A 26042-nucleotide genomic window follows, 5' to 3' on the forward strand; every position below is an offset into this window, starting at 1 on the left:
AGCTGTGGTAATAATCACAACCCTATAATCTTACTGGAATAAATGCTTGCATCCTAAGGAATGGCTTGGATTCAGAGTAGATCTTTTGCAAACAAAGATACTCCTTCCATTTGTGTAAGGGCAGTCCATGGAAGGGTTTTTTTATTTAGCAGATTCCCCTTCTGCGCAGCCTCCTATACTGTTCTGTTCAGATGGTACTCAAAAGCAATTCTTCCAAAGGCAGGTAAGAGAAAAATCAGAAAAAAATGCCTTCCCCACTCTTCTGTGAGTAGGAAGATTCTATGAACTCTGTTCACAATAGTCAAACTAAATGTCTCTCAAAAGCTTTCTCATTTTGTTGCTAAAGACTGTGCTACCCTAGTCCTCTAAGCAAAATCAGACTCTTTGTAAAGAGTTTCTGCTCAAATGATCCCATTTCTTTGATCTAAAGTGCAGTTACTATGTTTGATTCAAGGCTGCATTCCATAACTCCCCCTACCACACCCAATCATTATTGTTCCATCAACAAAGCTTCATTTCAAAAGCTTGCTATTTTTCGGATTCTAGCTCACAAGATGAGAGGCATCATCTCATCTTCTTTGCTCAAGAGATACTAATAAAGCTACTAATACTCTAGTCTCTCAAATAAGATCACAATCTGAAGGTGTGGAAGCATTTTGAAGCAGTAAGCATTTCAAAAAGGTGCTAAGTGGGAAATTGTTACACAGGCTACTAAGCATTTGTATGTGTGCTCACTCAACCACTTTGACCTGCAGAACTGATGCATTTACAAGTGCTGCATGCTTACTCCACAGTCCATCAACCTTTCAGTGTGGCAGCACTTACACTCTGGAACTCTCTGCCCATTGACATTAGGCAAGCACCTTTACGGTTTCCAAAACCTGCTAATGGTATACAAATTCTATTAAATAAATAAAGTACTCTCAGTGCTACAGACACTTTGCACTCTTTAGAATCAGTTCCCCAAATAAAATGTTTTATTGCTAACATTCCAATCAGAATGCTAGTCCTTAAACTGTAATCACCAAGCAGAAGCTGAAAAACTGGCGCTGATGTTGTTGTAGGTCAGTGTTGAGTGCACTCTCATTTCATTCTTGCCATTAAAGAAATGAAACTTTTAAGAATATCAGTGTACTGTCAATGAGGAAGAAGGGAGCTTCATGGGCAGGTTGTACTAAAGACAGATTCAAACTTTATCTTGAACCCTCCAAAATAGAAACCTGTCCCATATATGAAAACCATAGAATCTGATTATAAAACATGTCCTATCAACACTACACCCTTTAAACACTATTTTTATTCTTAAATCAGTTTGCAGCAACCTGGGAAGTAAGAAAGGCCAAAAACTACATACAACTTACAAATGCTAGTAGTATAATCCAAATTTTATAGGAAGATTGTTTAAAATGACACAAGCAACCTTACAGGGTATAATATTTTTGTGCCAAGCTTGCTTCCTACATGCAGTGGACCCTCGGCTTACGTTACCTTTGGGTAACATAATTTTTGGGTTGCAAACACGGCATACCTGGAAGTGGGTTTGCTGCTCATGCGTGCACAGAAGCGCTCTGCAGCGCTGTGAGCGTGTGCAGAAGTGGTCCCACGTTTACAAAATTTTCAGGATATGGCCAAGCCTCCAGAACAGATCCCGTTCGTAACTGGAGGTATCACTGTATTAATGTTTACTTCTCTGGTGAGTTCTCAACTGTTACCACCTAAGATGCATTTGGATGGTGGGGCAGGGGTGCAGAAAAGAGGAAGAATTGCAAGAGACCTAATGGGAAGATGGTTTGACATACAACCCTGTAGTTCTTCATTCACTAAAAGCCTGTACAACCTGAGCTACATAGCCAAACACAACCTGCCAGCCAGGGTCAACACTCTGCTGTCAGTTTTGAACTGCAAGAACAGGATTCTCAAGCACTTGACTATTATATGTTGATAGAGGGAGTGGTATATTGATAGTGGCATGTTTTTCTAGTTGGTGGGTCATTCTTTGATATTCTGTATCACTGATAGTACTGAATAGAGCATTTAATTTCAAAATATCAAAAATTGTTAGTGATAACTATGCTGCTCTCCCCTTAAGATTCTCTTAGGTTACTATACCTTTTTTACTGAATACTTGAACATAACTCTGTAGTTTAATTAGTGTGCTATAATTCCAAACATGATTTTCACAAGTAATCTCCTAGTAATTAACCATGGAAAGTAACCTCTCAACACAACATTCATTGTTTGCCCCAATAAAGTTATACAAAAAGCATTCTTTGTAAACTATCCAATGTAGTTCAGTGCAATTTCAACCTTCACTATATTTCTTCATAATAGTCTTACCAGCATGACATTTATGTGTTTTCTAGGCAATGATGGACAAGACGGCTGAGTACATTTTTTTTTTAATAAAGATATAATTACAAAAAGGGGTAAAATCAGTTCAGGAAAAGGCAAATTTTAATAGATCATTTAGACGTCTAACATAATGGCACATCCATTTTGAATACTATTACTTAAAGCCTGGCGGAAGGAACAAAATTTTGCATCATAATTAGAAAACTCACAATACAACTTGCCAAAAACAAAAACACAGTTGTTTGAAAATAAATACGTTCCATGCCAAATAGCAAAAATGAAAATCAAGAGTCTCTTCTCATATGAAAAGTTCCTTTTAACTTTCCCCCCCACTTTTGTATTGTGTCCTTTAATTGATGTGAGTCTCTACATTCAAGGATTGTTGAGCTGTTCTGACTTTGTGCTGTTCAGAGGAGGGAAAAAGTCAACTGTTAACATGGGTCACAATTTAATGCCATTCTCTGCTCATTTAAAAACAGTAAGGGTTGCATTGCTCACATTATAAATTCTTTAATAGCTATTGGCACTGATTTATTGTCATCCATAATGGATAACAGATGCATAAATAACATTTCAAAATTAACGGCTGTTCTGAAACAGGCACATTATAGGATGGCCACAATTTACTTACCCTTTGGTATCTGCTTTCTCACCACTGCTATCCTTGGATTTATCTTCCTCTTTAATGTCTAAAAATAATTAAAAGTGGCAGGTTTATATAAATAAATTTCAAATGACAACTGTTGACTTAGCTGTTAACAAATTACAATGAAAATGAACACTGACAGAAGAATTTGAATGAAGCAGCACCTTTGCCAGTGCTGATTTCTTCTTTCAAAACAGGTGTGTGGAATCTTTGGCCCCACCACATGTTGCTGAACTACAACCACTGGCCATGCTGGCTGAGGCTGATGGGAGTTGTAGTTTAGCAACACCTGGAAGGTGAAAGGTTTTAATCAAAGAATGAATATTTAAAAAGGGTTAAAGTAGAGATATTCTCAGAAAGATAAACATTCCAACCAACAGCCTAATCCAGAAATGCACAACTTACGATTCAAACTAAAGGAAAACCAACAGTTATGGACCATGGCATGTGAGCTGCTTTATGCCTCAATTGTTTTTGCAGAATGATGAATACAGTGGTAGCTTGGTTCCCAAATGGCTTAGTTGTCGAACAAATCAGCTCCCAAATGCCACAAACCTGGAAGTGTTCTGGTTTGCGAACGTTTTTTAGAAGCTGAACGTCTAATCAGACTCCCGGAACAAGTTCGAAAACCAAGGTACCACTGTATAACAAATATGGGTAGTTTGCCACCATAAATTAAGTAGGTCTGACCTAATCTCAACAATATTTAGTTGGAAGCAAATCCCATTACTTTCAGGAGAGTATGATATGCTTAGGAATATAGCCAACAAGGAAAGTAAAAGAAATACTGATTTAGACTTTTACCTGCTTTTTTATCTTCTGTTTCTTTTTTGTCTTCTTCTAGTCGGGCTTTCTTTGCTCCTTTCTTATGATCTGCAACATTTCTGCGTCCACCTTCCCCTTCATCTTCAGAATCAGAAAATTCTTCATCACAGGCTATTCGCTTATCTGACGCACGAACTAGAAGTAAGGAAATAGGATTAGAAAACACATTCCTCCAAGATCACCTTCTTGTGTGTTCCATTTCTCTCACCATGGGAAGGCATAAAATAAATAAAAGTTATTTCGTGACAACAACTCTTCCCTGCAATTTGCATCAGTAAAGGAAGTCCTGATGCATTGATCATAACCATAATGAAAACTTTCCATATGACAGCAATGTTGTGTTTAGAAAGAAATTCTACACTACAGTGAGTGGGTGGGGAATGAACTCATAATGGGGTTGCAGTTTCAACAGTGTATTGGTGATAAGTGCAATGTGTACTCTAGCTCTTATTCAGGCCTGGGGCAAAATTTGCCGCTTATTAGCCAAAAGATGCAGTAGAAATAGCATGTTTTACCGACATGAAATTTCAACATATAAGTATCATCAGTCCTCGTTCACAGGCAAACAGGTTATAAAGTCCAAAGTAGAAGTTACTATTGCAAAATGGCACCTGCAGCGTCTACCTGACTCAGTTATTCCCTTCCTGGAAACTAAGTAAAAACCAGAATTTCTAGGCCAATTCAAATGTCTCGTGATTTTATTGAACTGGTACAACATGTAAGGCCTGTGTATCTAATTTGTGCCCTTAAACAGGCACAAGGCAAAACTTTGCTGAAGGAGAAGGGGAGGCAGTTTTTGCCAATTCCCCCTCCACCCTGCAGCCACCAGTGCCCACTTCCCAAATCTGCTCTAAAGAGCCCCCAATACTCCAGAATCATTTTTAGTAGGACTGGGGACTAGAGGGAAAATAGGCAAAAATCATATTCTCTGTCTTATGCTAGCAGAAACCTCTGCTAGGAGAACTAATTTAAAAAGCTTGGTGTAAAATTTAAGAACTATGCCAAAAATGGCACAGCAAATTGTATAAGTTCATATGATTTCAAGATTGGCTTTAAAAATTAAGCAGCTTCCCCTTGATTGCCAGTTGTGTTTATTTCCCATGCTTTCTGCCTTCATGTTCTGATATGTAATTGCTGTCTTCCTCACAAAGCACTTAAAGCGAATTTGTTTCTGGATGGTCACTTTAGATGTCCATCTGACTTATTGGGACACTTCTGTTTCACCTTCTTTAGTACTTCTTCTTCAACAATCCACCCAGTATTAATGTTAGCCCATTCTTACTAGAAATACGTTTGTCTGGATCTTCACCATCTTCATCACCACTGTCTTCATGAACAGCATCTTCAGGAATAGCCTGCATCTGTACACCTGGGGCATGGGGCAACATGCGCAAGTTCTCAAACAAACGCTGTCTGCAAGGCAAGTAATCCAGGGAAAAGTTGTTATGAGACAACTTTCTTCTTAATAGCTTGGGAGTTTCTTAGTTTTCGTCCTCATAAAAATACCCAGCTGCCTAGTAATGGTAGGAAAATAAGGTGAAACACAAGTTACATAGCAAGAGGACTAGGGGCAATTTTCTTGAAAAAGGCAAGCCATGGTATCCAAAGGAAATACATGTGCCAGACAGAACATCTATGGTTAGAGGTGAACACATTTAAAAAATACAAACTCTCAGAACATATGGCTGGCATTCAACATAATGAAATTAAGCAACATATAGTGATACTTTGATCATGTTTTGTGCATTTCTGCTGACAAAAGAGCTTACTGAGACTTAATAGCTCTTTTGCAAAAATAAAAAAATGATTTTAACAATGTGTACCAAATTTTGAAAGATGAAAAGGTTTTTCTTTTCCAACCATTAAGCACTGAGAGCTGTAGCCATCTAAGCCATGCTCAGAGTAGATCTAATGAAATAAAACTTAAGTCTATTAATATTAATGGGTCTACTCTGAGTATGACTTAGTTGGATACAACCCTGAAACATTAAAATACAGGTTTGGGTTTTTCCAACCATGTCCCTCCAGCAACAGAAGATAATTTGATCAAGCAAAGGCTTCCATCAGAAGAATGAGGTTTGGGGGTTTTTCTGCTTTTTCCCTGCCCCAGAAATCCATTCCAGAAGGTTGCTCTAGCTTTTAGAACGACATGGGAGGTGGCACAGGAGGCCACAGGGAGGAGGGAGAACTGGTGAAAAGTGCTTCTCCCCCTTCCATTGACAGAAGCATTCACTGATCAGAGAGCCTTTCTTCAACAGAGGGACACTAACTGAATACAGTCTTTGACTTTCTAGTTTCACCTGCTGGCTTTTAAAGCAGTAATTCTGCTATCTCAAGAGCCCAGGACCTTTTAACCCCTCCCTTTCCCTGCTTCATATTGAGCATAAAAAATAAAATGGATCCTTACCCATTGCAAAGATTTAGATCGTTATAGTATTTATGTGTCTTTATGGCATTAATACTCACTTAATCTTCTCCATATATTCTGGGGTGTTCTGGTTTGTCATATTTGAAGGGCTAATATGCAGCTTGAAATCTGGTCCAAAATACTCAAAGTAGTCATTGTATGGCAATTCTGTTAAAACAAAATCAAGTAATAATAGCTTATTAAACAGCCTTATTGCTCTTCAGATTATAGTGGTCAGATATGATACTATGCATAGCTTTTGTTTTCTTCTACTAAATACTGAAAAAAGAACAAATTCAAAGGAATGCAATGCAACATATGACAGCTCTCAAATATTTAATAGAAATTCAAAATTATTTTCTGATCCAGAATAAATACATTAGGAAGTATCTGAATTCTAAGGAAGAAAGAATATTTTTTCAAGACTAAATGTGCTACAGTTATCTTCTATAGCAGAAATCTAGATACTCCACTGTGGTATAAAAATGAAGCCTCATTTGTTTCTGTGATTGTAAGTTGCTTTAAACTGTTTTAAATAATGTGTGCTGGTTTTTGGAACCCACGTGGGATCTTAAGGTGAAAGGTGGGTAATTAGTAACAACAACAACAACAACAACAACAACAACTTACTGGCATATTTCACACACCACGAATTATGTTGAAGAAATCTGGTGTTTATGAATGTAAAGTTTAAATGATTGTATGGTTTGAATGAAATAGAGGAAACAAGATCAACTTTAGGTTGTCATGAAACTAGGCTTTGCTTCCTCAAAGTAGATAACAATCAGTAAGCCATAAATAAATCTTCACTTTCTGGATGTGGTTTGTTTGGAGAGAAACCAACATGAGCCCAGGGTTCACATGTCACTACAATCCAGACTCTGACTTGCTTCTTCCCTTGCACAGCACAATCAGGAGCTGGGAGGAGCAAAGCTCTTGTGCATTTTAAACCATAGCTTATTTAAACCATAGTTTAAAATAAAATATACTATGTTGAAAATAACGCACTGTGTTTAAATAAAACACACCAAATACACTTACTCATTTATACAATCTATAAAAGGTCCATGCAGATTTCTATGCATCTCATTAATGCTTTCTAAAACATCTGTGTTCACCCATCTAGGTAAGCCATTTGAAGCTACCAAGAGTCTGGTTAATGAGCCAGAAACCACATGAGTCAAGACAGATATCCCGCTTCTTAATGATTCAACCATTAGCAAAATCCCCTGTAGATCAAAGAATGGTTATGCTGTAAGTCTTTCCTGTCAGTCTCCAATCATCTGTAGCAGGTTGGTATAGGCTCTATGGCAAGATACATTGTACTGCAATACGTATTATTTGCAGTTACACAATACAAACAGTTGGCAATCTCCCTGGCCACTGAAATGGGGGATCTGATGACCAAGGCAAGCTAATGTTTAAGTCACATGTTATTCTTCATATGGCTCCTAAACCCATTTCCCAATGAACCACTTCATGAGGGACTTTGTGGACCACTTAATGATTTTTCTGCCTGTTGTAGCAATTGTAATACACTGCACTATGTAATGTATGACTTTTCATGTATTTTTACAGACATGCTCTAGACCACTTGAATGAAGCTCATGGACCAGTTTGGGAAGCCCTGGTTCCAAATATTTACCATTAGGGATTTCGCAATCTAAGGCAACAGCAGTCTCATAGGTCCAACATCGAGCAACGTTCCGTATGGTATATCCACCTCCTCCAAGCATCAGAAGAGGCAAGTTGAAAGTCTTCACAACTTCTACACATTTAGCATGTCCTTAAAAAACAAACAAACAAACCATAAAGACATACAGTTATATTCATTTCAAGATTACACAATTAAGATCTGTATACAGAAACATCAGCTCTAGAAAAACAAACTTAAACACAACTGAAAGATGCAAGAACTTAAAAACAGAATAGGATAAGGTATCCTATTAATTTTGGAATCTAGTCTTCTGTTTTGCATTTATGGCATTGAGTTACGCAAGGTTTTTTTTTTTTTGCAAGAGTCATAAAGGCAAACAGATGCACACTCAATTTAATAGTTCTTGCAATCTATTCATAAAGTGAATGCATTTAATATATTACTGATCTAATTATAGTAAAGTATTGACCATATTGTATCTCACATATTATGCCATATTTAATAGCTTATTCACATAAACATCACTGAATTTCTACATGTGATGTCTGCCTACTAAGACCTAAACTTATTTCCTAAAATCACACAAAACTGAAGCACTGCAAATAAAGACATTGACATGGAACATGTTTTTCGCATCTTCCTTTAGATGTACTATGGCCAAAAGGGTGCATACTTGACAGTCACCAGTGTGTTTGTGTGTGGCGGGGGGGGGGGGGGAGTCCCAGCATTAGAAATGGCTGCAAGAGTCCCAACATTACAGATGGTGTCCAGAGAGATGGCTGCAAGAGAACTGATACTCAAAAAAACATTTCCACTAAATCTGCATTCAGTACTTGTTTCAAAACATATGTAACTGTGACTCTACAGGAATGTTTTGCTCTCTGACCTTTGACGGTAAGGTTAAAACATCCCAGCCTGTCACCAGACAGTGAATCTGCCCCACACTGCAACACCACAGCACTAGGTTGGTACATCTCCATGACTTTGGAAATAATCTGTAAAGAAGCAGAAATCATGGTAAATCTATTATTCAGCCTCACAGAAGCATCTCTAAAAAAAAGTATCTAGAATATACTCACTGGCTTAAATATCTGACCATATGACTCATCATCTATTCCATCTCTCATTGGAAAGTTGACAGCATAGTATTTGCCTTTTCCAGCACCTATGTCCTATAAGAGAACACGAACAAGACAAAAACAAAAATCACAAACTCATATCAAAAGGCAAAACACATTTTGTGTTTACCACTGGACCACTTGTGGCCAAGAGTGTTTGAAAGTAGTTTAGATGCTACCTAGACATTTGAAAAATTCTGAGTATGTAATGAATACCAAAACTGCACATATAAGAAGTGTGCCAGATATTTATTATTAAATTTATCTCACCCTTTCTCCCAAAGCAGCCCAGGGAAGCAAACAATACTTCAAGTTTAATCTTCAGATAAAGCATTAAATATTCAGATAAAACATTTGATCAGTGCAGTAGAAGAAATCAGTGCACAAGGAAGTATATCCAAAAGAACAGAAGGATGACATGTGAAAATACAGAAGAATCAGACCCAAAAGTATAATTTGGATTTTATGACTTTATTGAAATTCACCAAAGTATGGTTTTAGAATCATTGCAGGGATTTAAATAGGGTATCACCGAGAGTAGGGATGGCATAAAACAGAAACATATGGGTAGATCGGCTTTAAAAGACAACCAGTTACCTGGGGATGGGGAGTAATGTCATGGGTCTGCTGTGTCAGATCCGTAAAATCACATGTTATTATATCTACGAGAAATGTGCCACAATTCACTAAGTGAAACACATGGAGTTTATTCCTTTTTGTACCTGCTTCAACATTCATGATTTACAAACGGAATAAAAGACCTTTGATGTCTGTTTAGTACATCAGTAGATAAAAAGACATTTTGTTTCCAGTTTGACTATATTCTTTATATTTACTAATAGGAAGTTAATGTTGTTCTAGAGGGGAACCACAATTATTGTACCTTAAGGATAAATGATTATTTTGTGACAGAAGCTTTCGTGGTCCACTTCAAGTGCATGAAGTTTTATACAGTTTAGCTCCAAGAATTGTGCAGGTACAGGGCAACAGTCTTCTTTGTTTTTTGAGGTACTGTAGCAGTTCCTTCAGTACAAGCTTTATATATCTAAACAGTAGCAGATTTTTAAAGCGATACAATGAAAATGTTTCTTATGGAAACAACCTCTTTCCAGAAGAGTCAAATCTTAAAGTGAGGAGCTCTAATTTGTTATGGAGTCACTTTTTATCACCATGTGTCCTTCCTTACTATTTCATAAGAAGCAAAACTGTGCGATGCATCCAGGCTCAGAACCACAATACCTCAAGGACCACCTTTTTCCATATGAACCTACCTGGACCGAGATCATCACCTGAGGACCTTCTTTGTGTGCCTTCTTGCCATGAGGCTGGCAACACGAGGCAGGCCTTTACTGCAGTGGCTCCCCATTTGTGGAATGTGCTCCCTGGCTGGCACTATCATTATACACCTTTAGGTGGCAGGTGAAAATGCTCCTCTTCAACCAGGCCTTTGGCTGATGAACATCTTATATACCCCTTTTAAATGTGTTTATTATTTGTTTGTGGTTGCTGCTTTTTGTTCTTATTTTATTATGTATTTTGTGTTTTTATATTGTATTTTTATGTTGTGAACCACCCTGAGATCTTTGGATGAAGGGCAGTATGCAAATTTAATAAACAAACAAACAAAATGCTATTAAGAGAATCTCATACAATGGTTTTATCTAGATACAGCTGAATTAACACGCAGTGCTCTTAGCATACATTGGAATATACACAAAAGGCATGTAAGCAACTTAAGTTTACTATGTTGTATTATACAGTACATTTTTATAGTTATTATATTATATATTGAATGATAGGCAGCATACCCACCATGCTCTAAGTAAGCAAAATAAAAAAGTCTCAGAAAATATGGGAATCAAACAAATATATTCCTGTTTAGCTGAGATATTAATGTCAAAATTAACTGAATTTGCTTTCTGGACAGATTATTAAGGATATCAGAAGATTAGGTTTAATAGGAAATTAAACTTTCATGTATTTGACAGGTGAGAAGCCTAGTTTAAGGTCAGTGCTTCTGCTCTTTAGAGGCCTGCATTTAGCATGAAGCAACAGTACCATCTTGTGGCCAATCAGGTTGAGATATAAAAAGCTGTCTCCAAGCTAGCACATTTAATTTCTGTTGAAAAAAGGAACAAATACCACAGCTAGGAACAACAGAAATGGGTACCATGGATTATATTATGCATAAGACTTTTTAATGAACAACTTCGTGTGCTCATGCAAATGCAAGCATCTCTACTACAGTAACGTTCTAGATAAGCTTCAACTATGATTACTGGTGATTTTTAAATGGCATTTTAGTAACTATTAGCAAGCTGGGCAGTTTTTTTCAGCTATTTTGACGTTTTGTATACCTATCTTACTCATCATTGATATGCTTGAAAGTATTTTTGCCCACTCCCAGAATAGTTTATAGATCAAAATAAAATGACGCAGGCTTACAATCTAAAGAGCACAAAAAGGTAAAAGAGATGGGAGAGGAAGGAAGAAACTCAGATCTACTCTTGAAGATACAGTTTTTAGATTAGAAAAATGGATGTCAGATATAAAATGACAAGAAAAAATTAACCCTAGTTACCAAAACTGCCATTCATTCCAATGTTGCAGTACTATGCCACTCAGGGGCAACACACATTGTTTACATAATAGCCCAATGAGTGTAGGAAACAATACTGTAATTAAGATGAAAAAATACACCATATATAGAATCGGACTCATCAAGTTAAGAGTTAGCCTTTTTCACCCTGATCAATTCAAAGTGTCCTTCTTCAGAAGGAAGGATAAAAACTAATTAAATTAAAATTGTTAACTTGATAACCAGGCTTAAATATAGCATTTGCAAGATGCTACTTTAATCAAATGGTAACCTCATATTTGAACTTACTCTCAAATCGCCTGTGCCAGGGAAATATTCACCATATTTATGGAATGATACTGTCATTACACGATCAGTTGTGTAAAATGCTTCTTCAACGCCATCACCGTGATGGATATCAATATCAATGTACAATACTCTTTGGTGGTATCTGGAGGGAGAGGGGAGGGAGAGAGAGACTTTACTTGAGCAGTACCAATAAAACTCACTACTTACCTTTCAAAAAGTTTATCTGCTGCCAGATTTATCCCCAGACTAAATCAGAGATATAAAGACGCATGACTACATGTATACAGATCTGTTCTCCCTTTTCCAATATAATGCTTACAACTATGTGTATCATGAAACAATATCAAGAACCAGGAAGGGCACTGTGTATAGCCATACTGACAGCTCATTAACAAACATAAAATTATCTGCAAATTACACTTGTTTAGCTCCCAGAGAGGGACCAAATTAGGGCACCTTTGCTACACCAGCCTACAGCCCATGCAGCAACAATGTCCCCCCCAGAAACCCCCAAAGCCTGAATCCCCTCACTTTTTGCCCTGAGCAAGGCTTCAGATGGAACAATAACTCTGCTGCTTTATTTGGTTCTGATGCTTGCTCTCCAGCCAGAGTCTGAATTGATCAGTAAGCTATTTACAACAAAAAGGGTTTTGCGATTTATATCATGCTTGCACGCATACACAAACACATATATAAACAAAATAAAATTTAAAATGACCAAGGAACAATGATCGCTAGTCCTCTGGTCAATATATACAGATTAAGCCAAAACACAGCCTATATTTTTAACATCTCTAGAAGACAAGTTGTGCATATAGCACCAACATGAACTTACTTTAGTAATTCCAGAATGGCAAGCACAATATCATTGACATAGCAGAAACCTGATGCTTCTGACTTCTTAGCATGATGAAGTCCTCCAGCCCAATTAACAGCCATGTCTGTTTGTTGTCTGTTTAATTTTACTGCTCCAGCTAAAGAACCATTATGGAGAAAAATGCAGGTAAGGAATGAAAAAGGTAGACAGTATGTCTTGCCAAAAAAAAAGAGAGAGAAAGAGAGAGAGAGCTTCAATGTAAGACATTGTGGTGCAGCCTGGATTTTAATTGTTTATTGTTAGGCACTTCTACAGTTGGATATACCAACTCATGCAGCAGAATGAACTATTAATTTGTAATGGGAGATGCTGAAAGATAAAAGGCCCAACTAGTCCAGCATTCTGTTCTCACATTGACTAACCAGATGTCTAGAGGAAGCAGAGAAGCAGGACATGAGTGCATTAAACTTCTCTAACTCATGATCCCCAGCTACTGGCATTCAGAGGCACACAGACTCTGATACTGGAGGTAGTACATATCTATCATGCCTAGTAGCTACTGATAACAACATTTTCTTTTAATTAAACATTTCACTTTATATTTCTATTAAATTCTTTCTCCCTCATTGATTTCCGCAAGAGCTATAAAAGTTGTCACATGGGTAATGTTCGAAAAAAACTGGTACAGCCTTTTAAAAATTAGCAACTCCAGGAAAACATTAGGACATACTTACCCACAGAGCCTCCTGTTGACAGCTGACAGAACTCAAACAGCCCATCAAACACAGGACAGTCTTCCCCCACGTTAACTATACAAGACAAGTTTTATTTATCCTTAAATGTATTATTACTTAAGTTTGTATATAATCTTTTTTTAAAAAAAAAAAGAAAAAAAGTATAGCATGTTGGTCAATTGACTAAACATTGTCAAATGTTCCATGAAAAAAGAACACCTCTGCATTGGTAGCATTATCTCAAATGTGGCCACACCATAGGTTACAATACCTTTTACAAAACTGATTTCACTGTTTGTTAATCATTCAAGCTGCTGATGTTGAATCTATGTGTATTGTTCTAAAAAAATAATAATGCTAAATGTCTATTACTTGACCAGTGATATGGATCAAATAATTTTTGATCTGTTAAATGCCCAACACTATCTTTAAAATGAAAACCAAAACTTTAGAACAGAGGTATTTTTCAAACTTAACCTAACCATTACCACAGATGTGAAACTTGGTAGACACCTTTTTTGGTCAGTTAAGTATATTTAAATATGCTTTTATGGATTCAAAGCAGTTTGTAGCTGAGTGTATGCCTAAATTTACAGCATCACTATATGTCAAATTATGGCTTATGAAGTTTCAGCAAAAGGACAATTACCAATTAAGGTACTATAGGTGGTTTAAAGTGAGCAAATAGTTATGCAACTAGTAAAATACAATTCTCTTGCAAGTTATGCTGTCATTCAGAATTCATAATGGAAATCAATGTTCAGAAATCAAAGAAAGTAAAAGTTAATTGAAAAGAGAAATATTACAGTTTTTTGTCATGCTATCTAATGTTCTCAATTTTGGGATAGAAAATTACACTAGTTTAATTTAATACATGTGGCAAACCTGTTACTATGGTCGAATTCAGATATATAGCTTTGAAACTAGAGAATGAAATTAGAAGCTGATTTCCACCTCTGGTGTAAAAGCTAACTATGGTTAGCAGTAACTATCCCCTAAGAAGAAAAGGGAGACATGTGCAACTCCAAGAGAAAGAATCATGTGCAATATGACACAGTTATCAAACTATGGTTTGATAACTGGGCAGCATTACATCTGAACAAGCCTGAATGTTATAACCACTACAGCCAACAACTAACAATTCAAAATGATTAAACATCATATAGTCAGGGTTCTGCACATTACAGTAAAATAGATAATATAATACTCTCCATCTTAACAGATCAAGTTCCCAAAACCAGGTGGGAAACTGAGGGAAACCAGTTATTTTTAGCATTAGACTTACATCTTTGCATTTGTTTACTATATTCAGACATATTGTCAGGTCTAATTGAGCGAAGAAATTTTATGTACTCATCACTGTGGTATTTCGTCATTTCTTCTGCTGTAGCTTTGTGAGGCCGCTGGAAAAGAAACAGATTGAATTTGATCTGAGACAGAATAAAAAGCAGTAGTATTTCAAGTACTTCAAACAGATTTGATCAGGCATGCGTTAAGTTGAAACTTGCTGAAATATTCTAAAATATTTCAGCTTTGGCTCAACGACACATTATAATCAGAAAACACTTTGTTGTATATATTTTACTGTAACCATATCATGTTTTCCATCCAGTAGATATCTGAACACCAAATGCTTGTGAATTTTGTTTCCTTATGTGGCATTTTCACAGGTACTCATAGGTTTCATAGAATCATAGAATTGTAGGGACCCTGAGGATCATTTAGTCCAGTGTTTCCCAACCTTTTTTGGGCAAAGGCACACTTGTTTGATGAAAAAAATCTCGAGGCACACCACCATTACAGCCCCGTGACGTCAGCGTGCAGCGTCACGCCGGGAGGGACGCACGAAAGTGTAAGTTTCATTTTTTCCCCCTCCCCCTTGCCGGGGAACCTCCAAGCTTTGGGGGTGGGGGGGGGAGGAGGCAGCAAAGCGAGGCAGGAAGGAGAGCGCGGCTTGGCTGGGTGAGCTTTGGCAGGGGCAGGGAATGAGAGCCGCGAGGCGAGCGCTGCGGACGGAGGCGCTGCCCGCCGAGCTCGCAGGCAGCCAGCCAGGCAGACGGTGAGAGCCCCGCGCTGGGCAGCCTCTCCTCGCCGCCGCCGCCCCGCCTCTCGCCACCCGACTCGCCCGCCTCCCTCCAGGCAACATCTCGCGGCACACTAGTGTGCCGCAGAACAGTGGTTGAAAAACACTGATTTAGTCCAACCCCCTGCAATGCAGGAATAAACAGCTCTCCTGTATGAGGATTAAATCTGCAACCTTGGCATTATCAGCACCATACTCTGACCATCTGACCCAGGCTCAGTTTGCGTTCTTCTTTGGAAGAAAAATGTTATCTCAGAATCAGCCAGAGGATTTTCCACAACAAAGAAAGTGTTGAAGTGAATTAAAAATCTTAGGAAAATATAGTCTCTTCACTGCTCATCAACTTTCAAGTGACAAAACTGTAAATGTATACTCACATAAATTTCCATTTTTCTGTACAAGCCATAATTTAGCAACAAGTTGTGTGTCATGCGAATCCTGTGAGGCTTCATTGGGTGCCCCTGTCCATAATAATAGTTCCCAATATCACCTAAAAGAAAGCAAATGAGTCATGCTTGAAAATGTAATAATCACTTTTTCTGGCTTTACTTAACTAAGTTCTCTCTCTAGAACAGGGATTCACAATACAAACACTAGTCGTAACGGCAGGCTGCCTTCCTGCTTTGGTGAGTACTCCTAAAGTAAGACTGTGCCTTCCCTTTGCATCTCAAGAGGATGTAGGGAAGAAACATAGTTCTGCTTCCTGTTGAGTCTGTTCCATTTGTAAATTGAGTCCCCCGCTGCTATGGGAAAGCACACCTTGGTTTAAGAACGCTTTGGTTTAAGAACGGACTTCCAGAACGGATTAAGTTCGTAAACCAAGGTACCACATACTGTAATGTACTCTATATGAGGCTGCCCTGGGGTCTTGTTCAAAAGCTCCAGTTGGTGTTGAATGCAACAGTCAGAGTGCTTTAAGGGGGCATCTGGCTGAGAATATGTGACATCAAAGCTTTTATTCAGATAGAACTCAGTTCCAGCATCTCTTAGGTGGGCGCCATTGCCATTATAAGAGAGGGGGAGTTGTTCATGGTGAGTTCTGGCACTATGTGACATTAATGTTAAAACAGCTGCATTGGTTACCCAGCTACTACTGAGTCTGGTTCATGGTCCTTGTACAAAGTGATTAATGTACAAAGGGCTTGTACAAAACAACTTAGTGCAGGATACCTCAGGCACTGCCTGAACCATTACATGCTAGAGCTGGGTGATATATTGATATATAGTCCAAAACTATTTTGAAGTTCACATTGTGGTAATTGTTTCATAATATCTGAGCTGGCAATATATTGCAAATCACAATGTGTGTAAGGGCTAGGCGATATCTGGTTTTCAACACTGCAATAACTCACCAGCTAAACACTGCAATGTTATCACCAGCTAAACACTGCAATCTACCACAATGCCTGAAATAAGGATGGAACTATACAGAGGCAAACAAGGCAATGTCCTGGCAACTGCTACTACTTAGGGGTCTTAAATGACAATATTATTTATCATCACAGACTCAGTTTCATCAGCAGGCAAGCCAAAATGCATCCCAAAAGAACTTTTGGGTTAGGGCTTGGCTACCAAATGGTGACATTCAGAACAATCCAAAGTACAGCCACCGTCTCCTGCTGCCACCACAAGGCCTCGCAGGCCACCATTACTGCCACCGCCATGACAAGGCTTTGCAGGCTGTCACTGCTTTTACCACTGCCACAAGGCCATCACTACAAGTTCTCACAGGCTGCAGCAGCTTCTGCCCACTGTCGTGGCAAGGCTTCACAGGCTGCTGTTGATTCTGCTGCTGCCAAGCTACTGGCGCCTCTGCCGCCTAGTAGGCCTGCTGGCAGTCCCAGATTATTTGTATTCACTATGACTCATTACCAAATTTTGGATTGTCCTGAATACAAGCCCAAAACTGAAAGTCTCATTTGGATGTATTTTGGGTTGCCTGCTGCTGAAAGTGACAATGAGGTGATTGATAATATCATTTATCAGTTTTAGACCATTAAGTAGTAGCAGTTGCCAGGACATTGTTCTGCTCACCTCTGAGTAGTTCCTTCCTTTTTTCAGATATCATGATATATAACATTATTGAAAAGCAGTTATCACCCAGCCCTGTTACATGCCAGCTTGATCACTGAGAGTGTGGTTGCAGGAGTGTGGTTGGTTGTTCTTCAAGCTGGCAAGGCTCATTTGATTAGCATTCAAATAAATGGCTCTGAAGAAAAGAGTTTGCTATTTGTCCACTATCATCTACAGGAAGACCCACAAAAGACTTGCCACAAGTCTGGGGGTTCCCCCCCTTAAAGCAATGAATCATGACATCCTTACTATTTAGCAGTATAGAGCAATGGATTCTGGGCAGTCTTCCACCAGGAGACAAGGACTCTCTTGCCCAAGAAAGTGGCAAAAAAGCAACTCTCTGCAGCACTCTACTTCTTGCAGACAAGGGAGAAGTTAAGCACCCCCATCCAATTTATTTGAAGAGAGCTTTTGAGTCCCCAACTGAAGTGCACCTGTATAGTGCTGTCCCAAGAACACCACAGATGAGGAACTTGTGGCATTGCTATCAGGGGAGCTATAAACACACACTCTTAAAAGAAAACAGAATAATCACTTAGAAAATAGAGGAGGAAATATACTGAGCTAAGTAATGTTATACCTAGAAAAATGATGCCTACACTTATATTTGGACTTATATGCCTACACTTATATTTAATACCTGAAGTCAAATATTTGGACTTCTGTTTAACAAGATTAATGACAAACACAACAATTAAATACATTATTTAATGTATGAAAATCAGCATGCATTCTCCCTGTATTCTTGCAAAGTACTGGACATACAAGATTTTAACACTATCCTTTGCCTATAAAAACCAAATCTCAGTTCACAAACAGCTCTCCCTACTAAGGACTATTTTCTCCTCTGTTGAAAACTAAACAAAGAAGAGTGAGCAACAAAGAAGGCTGCTGCAACCACCATTCTGCCTTTCTTGGCAGCATTTTAGAAATTTATACTAGGCTGAAAAGCTTCTGTCTCTGCAAAGCAGATTAACTGCACTACAGTCAAACTTTGAAATGCACAGCTATCTACCCCAAAACTGTCTATTCAGAGTGTGCAAAGTACTGAGGATATCCTTTCTTCACCCAGTTCCCACTGAGCATAACTATCAGATTCCCCAATTCTATCCATCCTCTCAGTGAAAAGAATCACTTAATTGGTGGTTATATATTTAATATGATCTAAGCATATTTGCTTAGGGACGCGGGTGGCGCTGTGGGTAAAAGCCTCAGCGCCTAGGGCTTGCCGATCGAAAGGTCGGCGGTTCGAATCCCCGCGGCGGGGTGCGCTCCCGCTGCTCGGTCCCAGCGCCTGCCAACCTAGCAGTTCGAAAGCACCCCCGGGTGCAAGTAGATAAATAGGTACCGCTTACCAGCGGGAAGGTAAACGGCGTTCCGTGTGCTGTGCTGGCTCGCCAGATGCAGCTTTGTCACGCTGGCCCCCGGCCTATAGATGTGAGATGGGCGCACAAACCCCAGAGTCTGTCAAGACTGGCCCGTTCGGGCAGGGGTACCTTTACCTTTACCTTTAAGCATATTTGCTTAAGAATCATTTCCCAAGTAGATGCATTTAGGACTGAAATCCTATTCTAATTATTATAGCTAGCATATTGATGGCAAGACAGAATCTCAAACTAGGATGTGCTCTCCCAAGCCCACATTCTGAGCATGTTCATACTCCTGTCTCAGGGAAATGTGAAAGTATGATGATTCGTAATAGTATAGTATTCTTTGTTTCTCAATGTGAAATTTTTATTGTATTTTTGATAATGGTTTTGGGGTTTTTTGGAACCTGCAAACTGTTTAGAAATTTCTGTTGCTATGATAAATTAAAATAAATAATAAACATAAAATATGAAACAATTTTATTAACCATTAAAATTAATTTAATAACTGCAGAGGTAGCAAGCTACTGAAATAATAATAATAATAATAAATTTTATTTATATCCCGCCCTCCCCAGCCGAAGCCGGGCTCAGGGCGGCTAACAACAATAAAACAGTACAAAAGTACTGAAACCCAGCAACTGGAGCTTGGGGGCTGAAAGGGAAAAACTACTGCCCTCATTCACTACTTCTGGGTTTCCTGGAAACATCTGCTGACAAATTGTACCCCAGGATGCTACAATATGTAGCTTTTTAAACTGACCCTGCAGTGTTCATTTTAAAATGAACTTAATAAGAACTTTAAAATGAGCTTATGAAGACACAATAATTAAATTAAAAGGCTGAAAGCAAGAGAGAAAGCATGTTTTAATTGTCTGTGCCCAAGAAAGATTTTAAACGGCTGTTTGAAGTTTTTATCTTTTTTATTTTTAATCTTCCATCCCTCTAGTTAAAGTGCTGGCTGCAAACGTGAAGCTAACATATGCTGCCATGAGAGAGGAATGAATGCATTCTGATAAGAAGCCAGGGGACTCAGGCGTAAAGCAAAGACTGTAAAATTTTGAGGAATAAGAATTATTAATAAGACCAAGAACACTCTGTATGGCAAAAATACAGTTAGATACCCCATTTACTGTTGGCATCGTGCAGCAACTGCTGTATGTGCGACTGAAAGAGCTCAGAGTTGGGATGCATAAATTGGTGAATGAAAATGGACCAGAGAAAAATAAGGCTAAAGGCGGCACAGAACCTTTGGAAAATAATACTGGAGGACTACCAGAACAGGAGAGGGGAATGGTAAAACTGAAGCAGTAGATGGTGAAATGGAGAGGACCTCCAAATAGGTCCCTGGAGGAGTGAAACCGTCCAACGGTGGAATTATGAAGTTGGAAGAGTGGAATGAAACCATGGATGGAGAGATTAAGAAATATTCTGGGCTGGCAGAGATAGAGCTGAGAAAGGATTCTGTATACAATTTTGAGTAAATTAAGAGAGGAAAACTATCAAGCCTCTGGAAAAAGAATGGAAGAAGTGATTATGAAAAGAATCTCTTTGTTCTAAATCAGGATGGAAAATCACAGCTGACAGGAAATGAGATTGGAATACAGTGGTACCTCGGGTTACATACGCTTCAGGTTACAGACTCCGCTAACACAGAAATAGTACCTCGGGTTAAGAACTTTGCTTCAGGGTGAGAACAGAAATCGCACGACGGCAGCATGGCAGGCCCCATTAGCTAAAGTGGTCTTCAGGTTAAGAACAGTTTCAGGTTAAGAACGGACCTCCGAAATGAATTAAGTACGTAACCAGAGGTACCACTGTATATGGAACTGGGTGTGAATTGATGAATATACAATGTGGAAATAACTATGGATTGCTGTTTTGATGTATGACAACAGCAAATAGACTCCTGTGTAAATGAAGACGAAGGATTTATTGTTTTTCAACACTGGAGGCAAAGTTGTTTTGCTGGACTGCAGGAAGACTACTGTTGACATTTATTGATATTAATAACTGGAGAAGCTCTTTTAGACTTGTGTGGAAGGAAAAATGAATGAACTTGAGATGCCTAGATTTGAAGACTGGGAAAATACCACATAGCAGAAGGAGGAACAGCTGGATATCATCTTGGAATAAATATTTTGGATATTTTGAATAATATTTATATGCATAACTATTGGAAGTCCTTTTTATTTCTTCTTTTTTATTATTATATTCTTATATTTTGGTTTCTCTTTTCTACATTTTTTTGCTTTGCTCTTGCTTATGCACATGAAGGTGATGGGTGGTTGGTGAAAGACCCTGTGTTAGAGGCAGAAAATGGAAGATCTCCCGGGGGGGGGGGGAGAAGAAAGGGAAACTCCCAGGTGGGTCCACCCCTTTTTGTGTGAGACAACGGTTACGATCTACCCTGGAGAGACGACTTTACATGGTGATAATGATGGTTTTCTCTTTCTTTTTTTGTTTTTATTTAGATTAGTCTGTTTTTAGTGTACAGTGGTACCTTGGGTTAAGAACTTTATGCGTTCCGGAGGTCCGTTCTTAACCTGAAACTGTTCTTAACCTGAAGCACCACTTTAGCTAATGGGGCCTCCCGCTGCCGCTGGAGCACAATTACTGTTCTCATCCTGAAGCAAAGTTCTTAACCTGAGGTACTATTTCTGGGTTAGCGGAGTCTGTAACCTGAAGCGTCTGTAACCTGAGGTACCACTGTATTGTATTATAAAAAACCTTTTATAAAATTTTATGGAAATAATAATGAACCATAATAATTTAATTAATCCCAGCAAACGTATTTCTGCACAATAAAGAATCTATTTGTGAGGTTGTAATCTTTTCTGTGTACTTGATTTCATCTTAAAATAACTGCAGTCAGTTTTAAACTTGCCTGCTGATGTGTGACCAATAATTGCCCCCAAAGTATAATGAATGGCATTTCCCTATTCCTCAATGTTGAGCTATCCAGATTTTTGCAGTCATTAACAAACTGCAGATTAATTCAACCTCCTACTCTAAACCCATTTAATTCAGATGACATTTCCACCACCACCGGATCCAGTGGGATCAACTTCTCTAGGAGGTCCCTAACATTTTTGAATTGAGGAAAACTGTGTATCCCTGCAAGTGTATACTGTCCACCTTAGTAGAGCCACTGTGCCAACAAATAAAGGATGTATTGGAAAAAACATTTCTGGAGTCTCCAGTGCAAGATGCCATTTTAAAGTTAATTTGATGTGAAAGTTAAATTGATGTGAAAATGCCCCTAAATGATGAGTGAGCAGAAAAATCTGAGTGACACTATCACTACTTCTTTAAACAGCACCCATAGGCAAACATTCTACCAGAAATAGGTAACATTCACAACTTTCAAGTCTTTATCACTATACAAGTTAAGTAACCTAGAACAATCCTTATTTCCAATGCAAAAAAGTCAAGATTTCACATGCCAGACCAGAGATTTGTTGCTTTAAACAATCCAACATATTCAGGTTTTGAGAATCAATATACGTACTTTAGGAAAAAATTACAAAAAACATTAGTTTTTTGGAGAATGGTATAAATACAACAACCTCTTGGTTTCTTTTTCTCTTTCTCTCTCTCTCTCTCTCTCTCTCTCTCACACACACACACACACACAAAATAGGCTGGGTGCTTCAATTTCTTGTATTATTTTCAATAGATGCATGTTCTGCTGTCTATTTGTGGGTAGCCTGGTAAAGCAAAATAAAGTTCCCCTGCAATGTCCTTACACCTGCAGTTTGTAAGGCTAAGAGCAAATAAACTGAGAATAAAACTTAACAGTTGAAATATGCAACCTATTTTTTGCTAAGTGGTTGAGAAATAAAGTCTTGCTTTAAATTAGTGGTTGCTTTTACTTAATTGCCCAGGAAGATGCACTCTGTTCAAAACATTTACATGTTGCATTTGAAGTTTAATACAGTGGTACACCCGTTTTCGAACATCTCGGAAGTTAAACATTTTGGTTTTTGAACGCGGGAAACCTGGAAGTAAATGCTTGTTTTCGAACACGCCTCAGAAGTCGAACGGCTTCCGCTGAGTTTTTTTTCAATTTTCTCTATTAAATTTGCAGACCACCCTTTGCGCCTCAGTTTTTGAATGTTTCTTGAACGGTCTTCCAGAATGGATTATGTTCAAAAAACGAGGTACCACTGCAAATGTTTGCCTTATACCCATGGGCTGTCCTGCACCCGCATTGTGCTTCTTATGGCTGTAGTAATTCATTTCTACTAAATTTCACAAAGAGTAGAATCTTCACTTTTCTACATTATCTCCACTCCACTACATAATTTTAAATCTTTACCATTCTTTTGGCTACTATGTACAGTGTTCAAAACAATACACCTATATCCAGGATATAAACCCCTAACTACAATAAAAATAACCATTTCCTGAATTAGTGATGAGGTTCCAATGGATAGTGGGGACAACCTGTATTCACCAGGGTGAGGTGCGCAAGAAAGATGCTCTATGGAGCTATGAGGATGCGATAGGCAGGCCATTCATCCAGATCCTTCCAGTGGGGCTCTCAGCTTTGGCCAGAGTGTGCCAGTCTGGCACCTTTCAGCGTTGAGGCCTTCAGAGTCTCAACGCAACGCAGTTACTCGCGCGCGCAAGTCCCACTCTAAGGACGCTTAGTAGGAAAAGGATCGCGAGGCCAGCCTCGGATCCCCCCTCTCAAAATGGGGACCCTTCCCAGGAGGTTTGTTGCTAGGCCGAGCCGGGCGCGCACCCCTCACCCCTTTTTGCAAAGCGTTCGTTAGTAGATGCGCACGGATTTCGAAGGAGGCGAAAAGGCTCGCCCGATACAAAAATTAAAGGGGGGTGTAGATGCGCTTTAAGAAACCAGGGGCTCAGGACCTTCCTTCCAAGCCAGATGCAGCCCCTGCAGACACAATGGGTAAAAGCGAGAGAGGAGGAGGGGGGAGGGCTGGAGAGGCGGCGCGTGCGCCGGAACGAGAAGGCGCGCGAGGACAGCCGAGGGGCTGCCGAGGGGGCCGGGGCGCGCGAGGACGGAGCCAACCAACATTCCCAACGGCGAAATAAGTGCGGCCTGGAGGGGAAGGCGCGCGGAGACGAACAGCTGCTCTTGCTCCCACGCGCCCCAACCGACACACAAAACACAACAAAAACCGGCGCCGTGCCCCGCCCCCCTCACCGTCATAGTAGTAACAGACTTTCTTCTTGCCGCCTCCCTGGCTGTACGCCATGTCTGAGGGGAAACCCGGGGCCGGGCGAGACTAAGCTTGAAGGGGCCGGGATTTACGTCGACGGTGGCGGCGGCAGCAACAGCAGCAGCAGGGACGCCGGAGCCGGGGGCAGCCTCAGGAAGACCCGGTCCCGCCTCTTCCAGCAGCGACTGGTGCCACCCGGAGGAACCACCCTGAAACGGGGGGGAGTGAGAGAGACAAAATTATCTAGCGCCCCCCTTTCGCAGTCACGGAAGTTCTCTTTCGGCTTTGAACCGCTCTGTAACGCGTTGCCCCGTTCCCGTGGGTGCTTCGGATTGTAAGTTGCTAAGGCTTCCGGTTAATGGGAGGAAACGTAGAGCGGTCAGCCCCTCCCCCCGGGCAGAGTCGCAATGGTACAGGCCATTCTGGTCAGACTCTCTGCAGAGCGCGTGCGCAGAAGCATCTGCTCTGTTCTTGCTTGTATGGGCTATGACCACGAGAGTGTTGGCTCCGCCCCTACTCCTTTCTTCTCAGGCCTCCACCAAAAAAACCCCACAACCCCCTCTCGCTTTTACTAATAGACATTTCACAATGTCTGAAATAAGGATGGAGTGATACAGAGGCGAACAGGGCAATGTCCTGGCAACTGCTACTACTTAGAGGTCTAAAATGGATAAATGACAATATTATCAATCGTCACACAGTCAGTTTCATCAGCAGGCAAGCCAAAATGCATCCCAACAGGACTTTTGGTTTGGGGCTTGGCCACGTGTGACGATTGATAATATTGTCATTTATCCATTTTAGACCTCTAAGTAGTAGCAGTTGCCAGGACATTGCCCTGTTCGCCTCTGTGGGCGGCGCTGTGGGTTAAACTACAGAGCCTAGGGCTTGCCGATCAGAAGGTTGGTGGTTCGATTCCCTGCAACGGGGTGAGCTCCCATTGCTCGGTCCCAGCTCCTGACCACATAGCAGTTCGAAAGCACGTCAAAGTGCAAGTAGATAAATAGGTACCGCTCCAGCAGGAAGGTAAACAGTGTTTCCGTGCACTGCTCTTGAAGCTGTATGCCAGCTCCCTCGGCCAATAAAGCGAGATGAGCTCCGCAACCCCAGAGTCGTCCGTGACTGGACCTAATGGTCAGGGGTCCCTTTGCCTTTACCAAATGGTGGTATTTAGGACAATCCAAAGTACAGTGATCAGTCATAGATAATGCAGTGGTACCTCGGGTTACATAAGCTTCGGGTCACATACACTTCAGGTTACAGACTCCACTAACCCAGAAATAGTACCTCGAGTTCAGGATGAGAACAGAAATCATGCAGCAGTGGCACAGCAGCAGCAGGAGGCCCCATTAGCTAAAGTGGTGCTTCAGGTTAAGAACAGTTTCAGGTTAAGAACGGACCTCCAGAATGAATTAAGTTCTTAACCTGAGGTACCACTACAAATAATCTGGGACTGCTAGACTGCCAGCAGGCCTGCTAGTAAGCAGAAGCAGCAGTGGCAGAAACAACTTGCCATGACTGTGGTACATGTCAGCAGTAGCAGCGACAACCTGCAGGGCTGAGATGGTGGCAGTAAGGGCAGCATCCTGTGAGGCCTCATGGTGGTGATACGGAGTGATGGCACCCTGCAAGGCTTCACAATGGTGATGGGAGATTGTGGACGACTTTTAGTTGCAAAAGGGTTCTTCTCTTCCTACCCTTTGGCTTTGGGGCACGTAAGAAGAAGATAGTTGTGGAGTGAAGTGAGCAACAGATACCTTAGATGAGTTTCATGTTGACTAAAGAACAGCTTAGGTAAAGGTAAAGGGACCCCTGACCATTAGGTCCAGTCGTGGACGACTCTGGGGTTGCGGCGCTCATCTCGCTTTATCAGCCGAGGGAGCC

The 26042-nt window shown here is 40.0% G+C and overlaps 1 protein-coding gene across 2 annotated transcripts; it reads right to left on the minus strand.

Moving 5' to 3' along the window:
- Positions 1 to 2436: 2436 nt before the first annotated feature.
- Positions 2437 to 24318, minus strand: HDAC2 (histone deacetylase 2). 2 transcript variants are annotated; one of them, XM_081186728.1, is made up of 14 exons: positions 24143 to 24318; positions 15904 to 16016; positions 14729 to 14846; positions 13444 to 13518; positions 12728 to 12866; positions 11893 to 12034; positions 8967 to 9059; positions 8774 to 8882; positions 7876 to 8016; positions 6290 to 6398; positions 5106 to 5236; positions 3803 to 3958; positions 2984 to 3041; positions 2437 to 2755 (listed from the first exon to the last, which is right to left on the minus strand). In XM_081186728.1, the coding sequence occupies exons 1-14, from the start codon at positions 24192 to 24194 to the stop codon at positions 2725 to 2727; spliced, it is 1467 nt and encodes a 488-aa protein (XP_081042854.1). In that variant the 5' UTR covers positions 24195 to 24318; the 3' UTR covers positions 2437 to 2724. The 2 variants fall into 2 exon arrangements, with proteins under 2 accessions (XP_081042854.1, XP_081042853.1); XM_081186727.1 differs by lacking the exon at positions 24143 to 24318 and adding an exon at positions 23426 to 23501.
- Positions 24319 to 26042: the final 1724 nt, after the last annotated feature.

This window comes from Podarcis bocagei (assembly GCF_964188305.1).
Source record: "Podarcis bocagei genome assembly, chromosome: 3".
In the NCBI taxonomy this organism is placed as follows: Eukaryota; Metazoa; Chordata; class Lepidosauria; order Squamata; family Lacertidae; genus Podarcis; species Podarcis bocagei.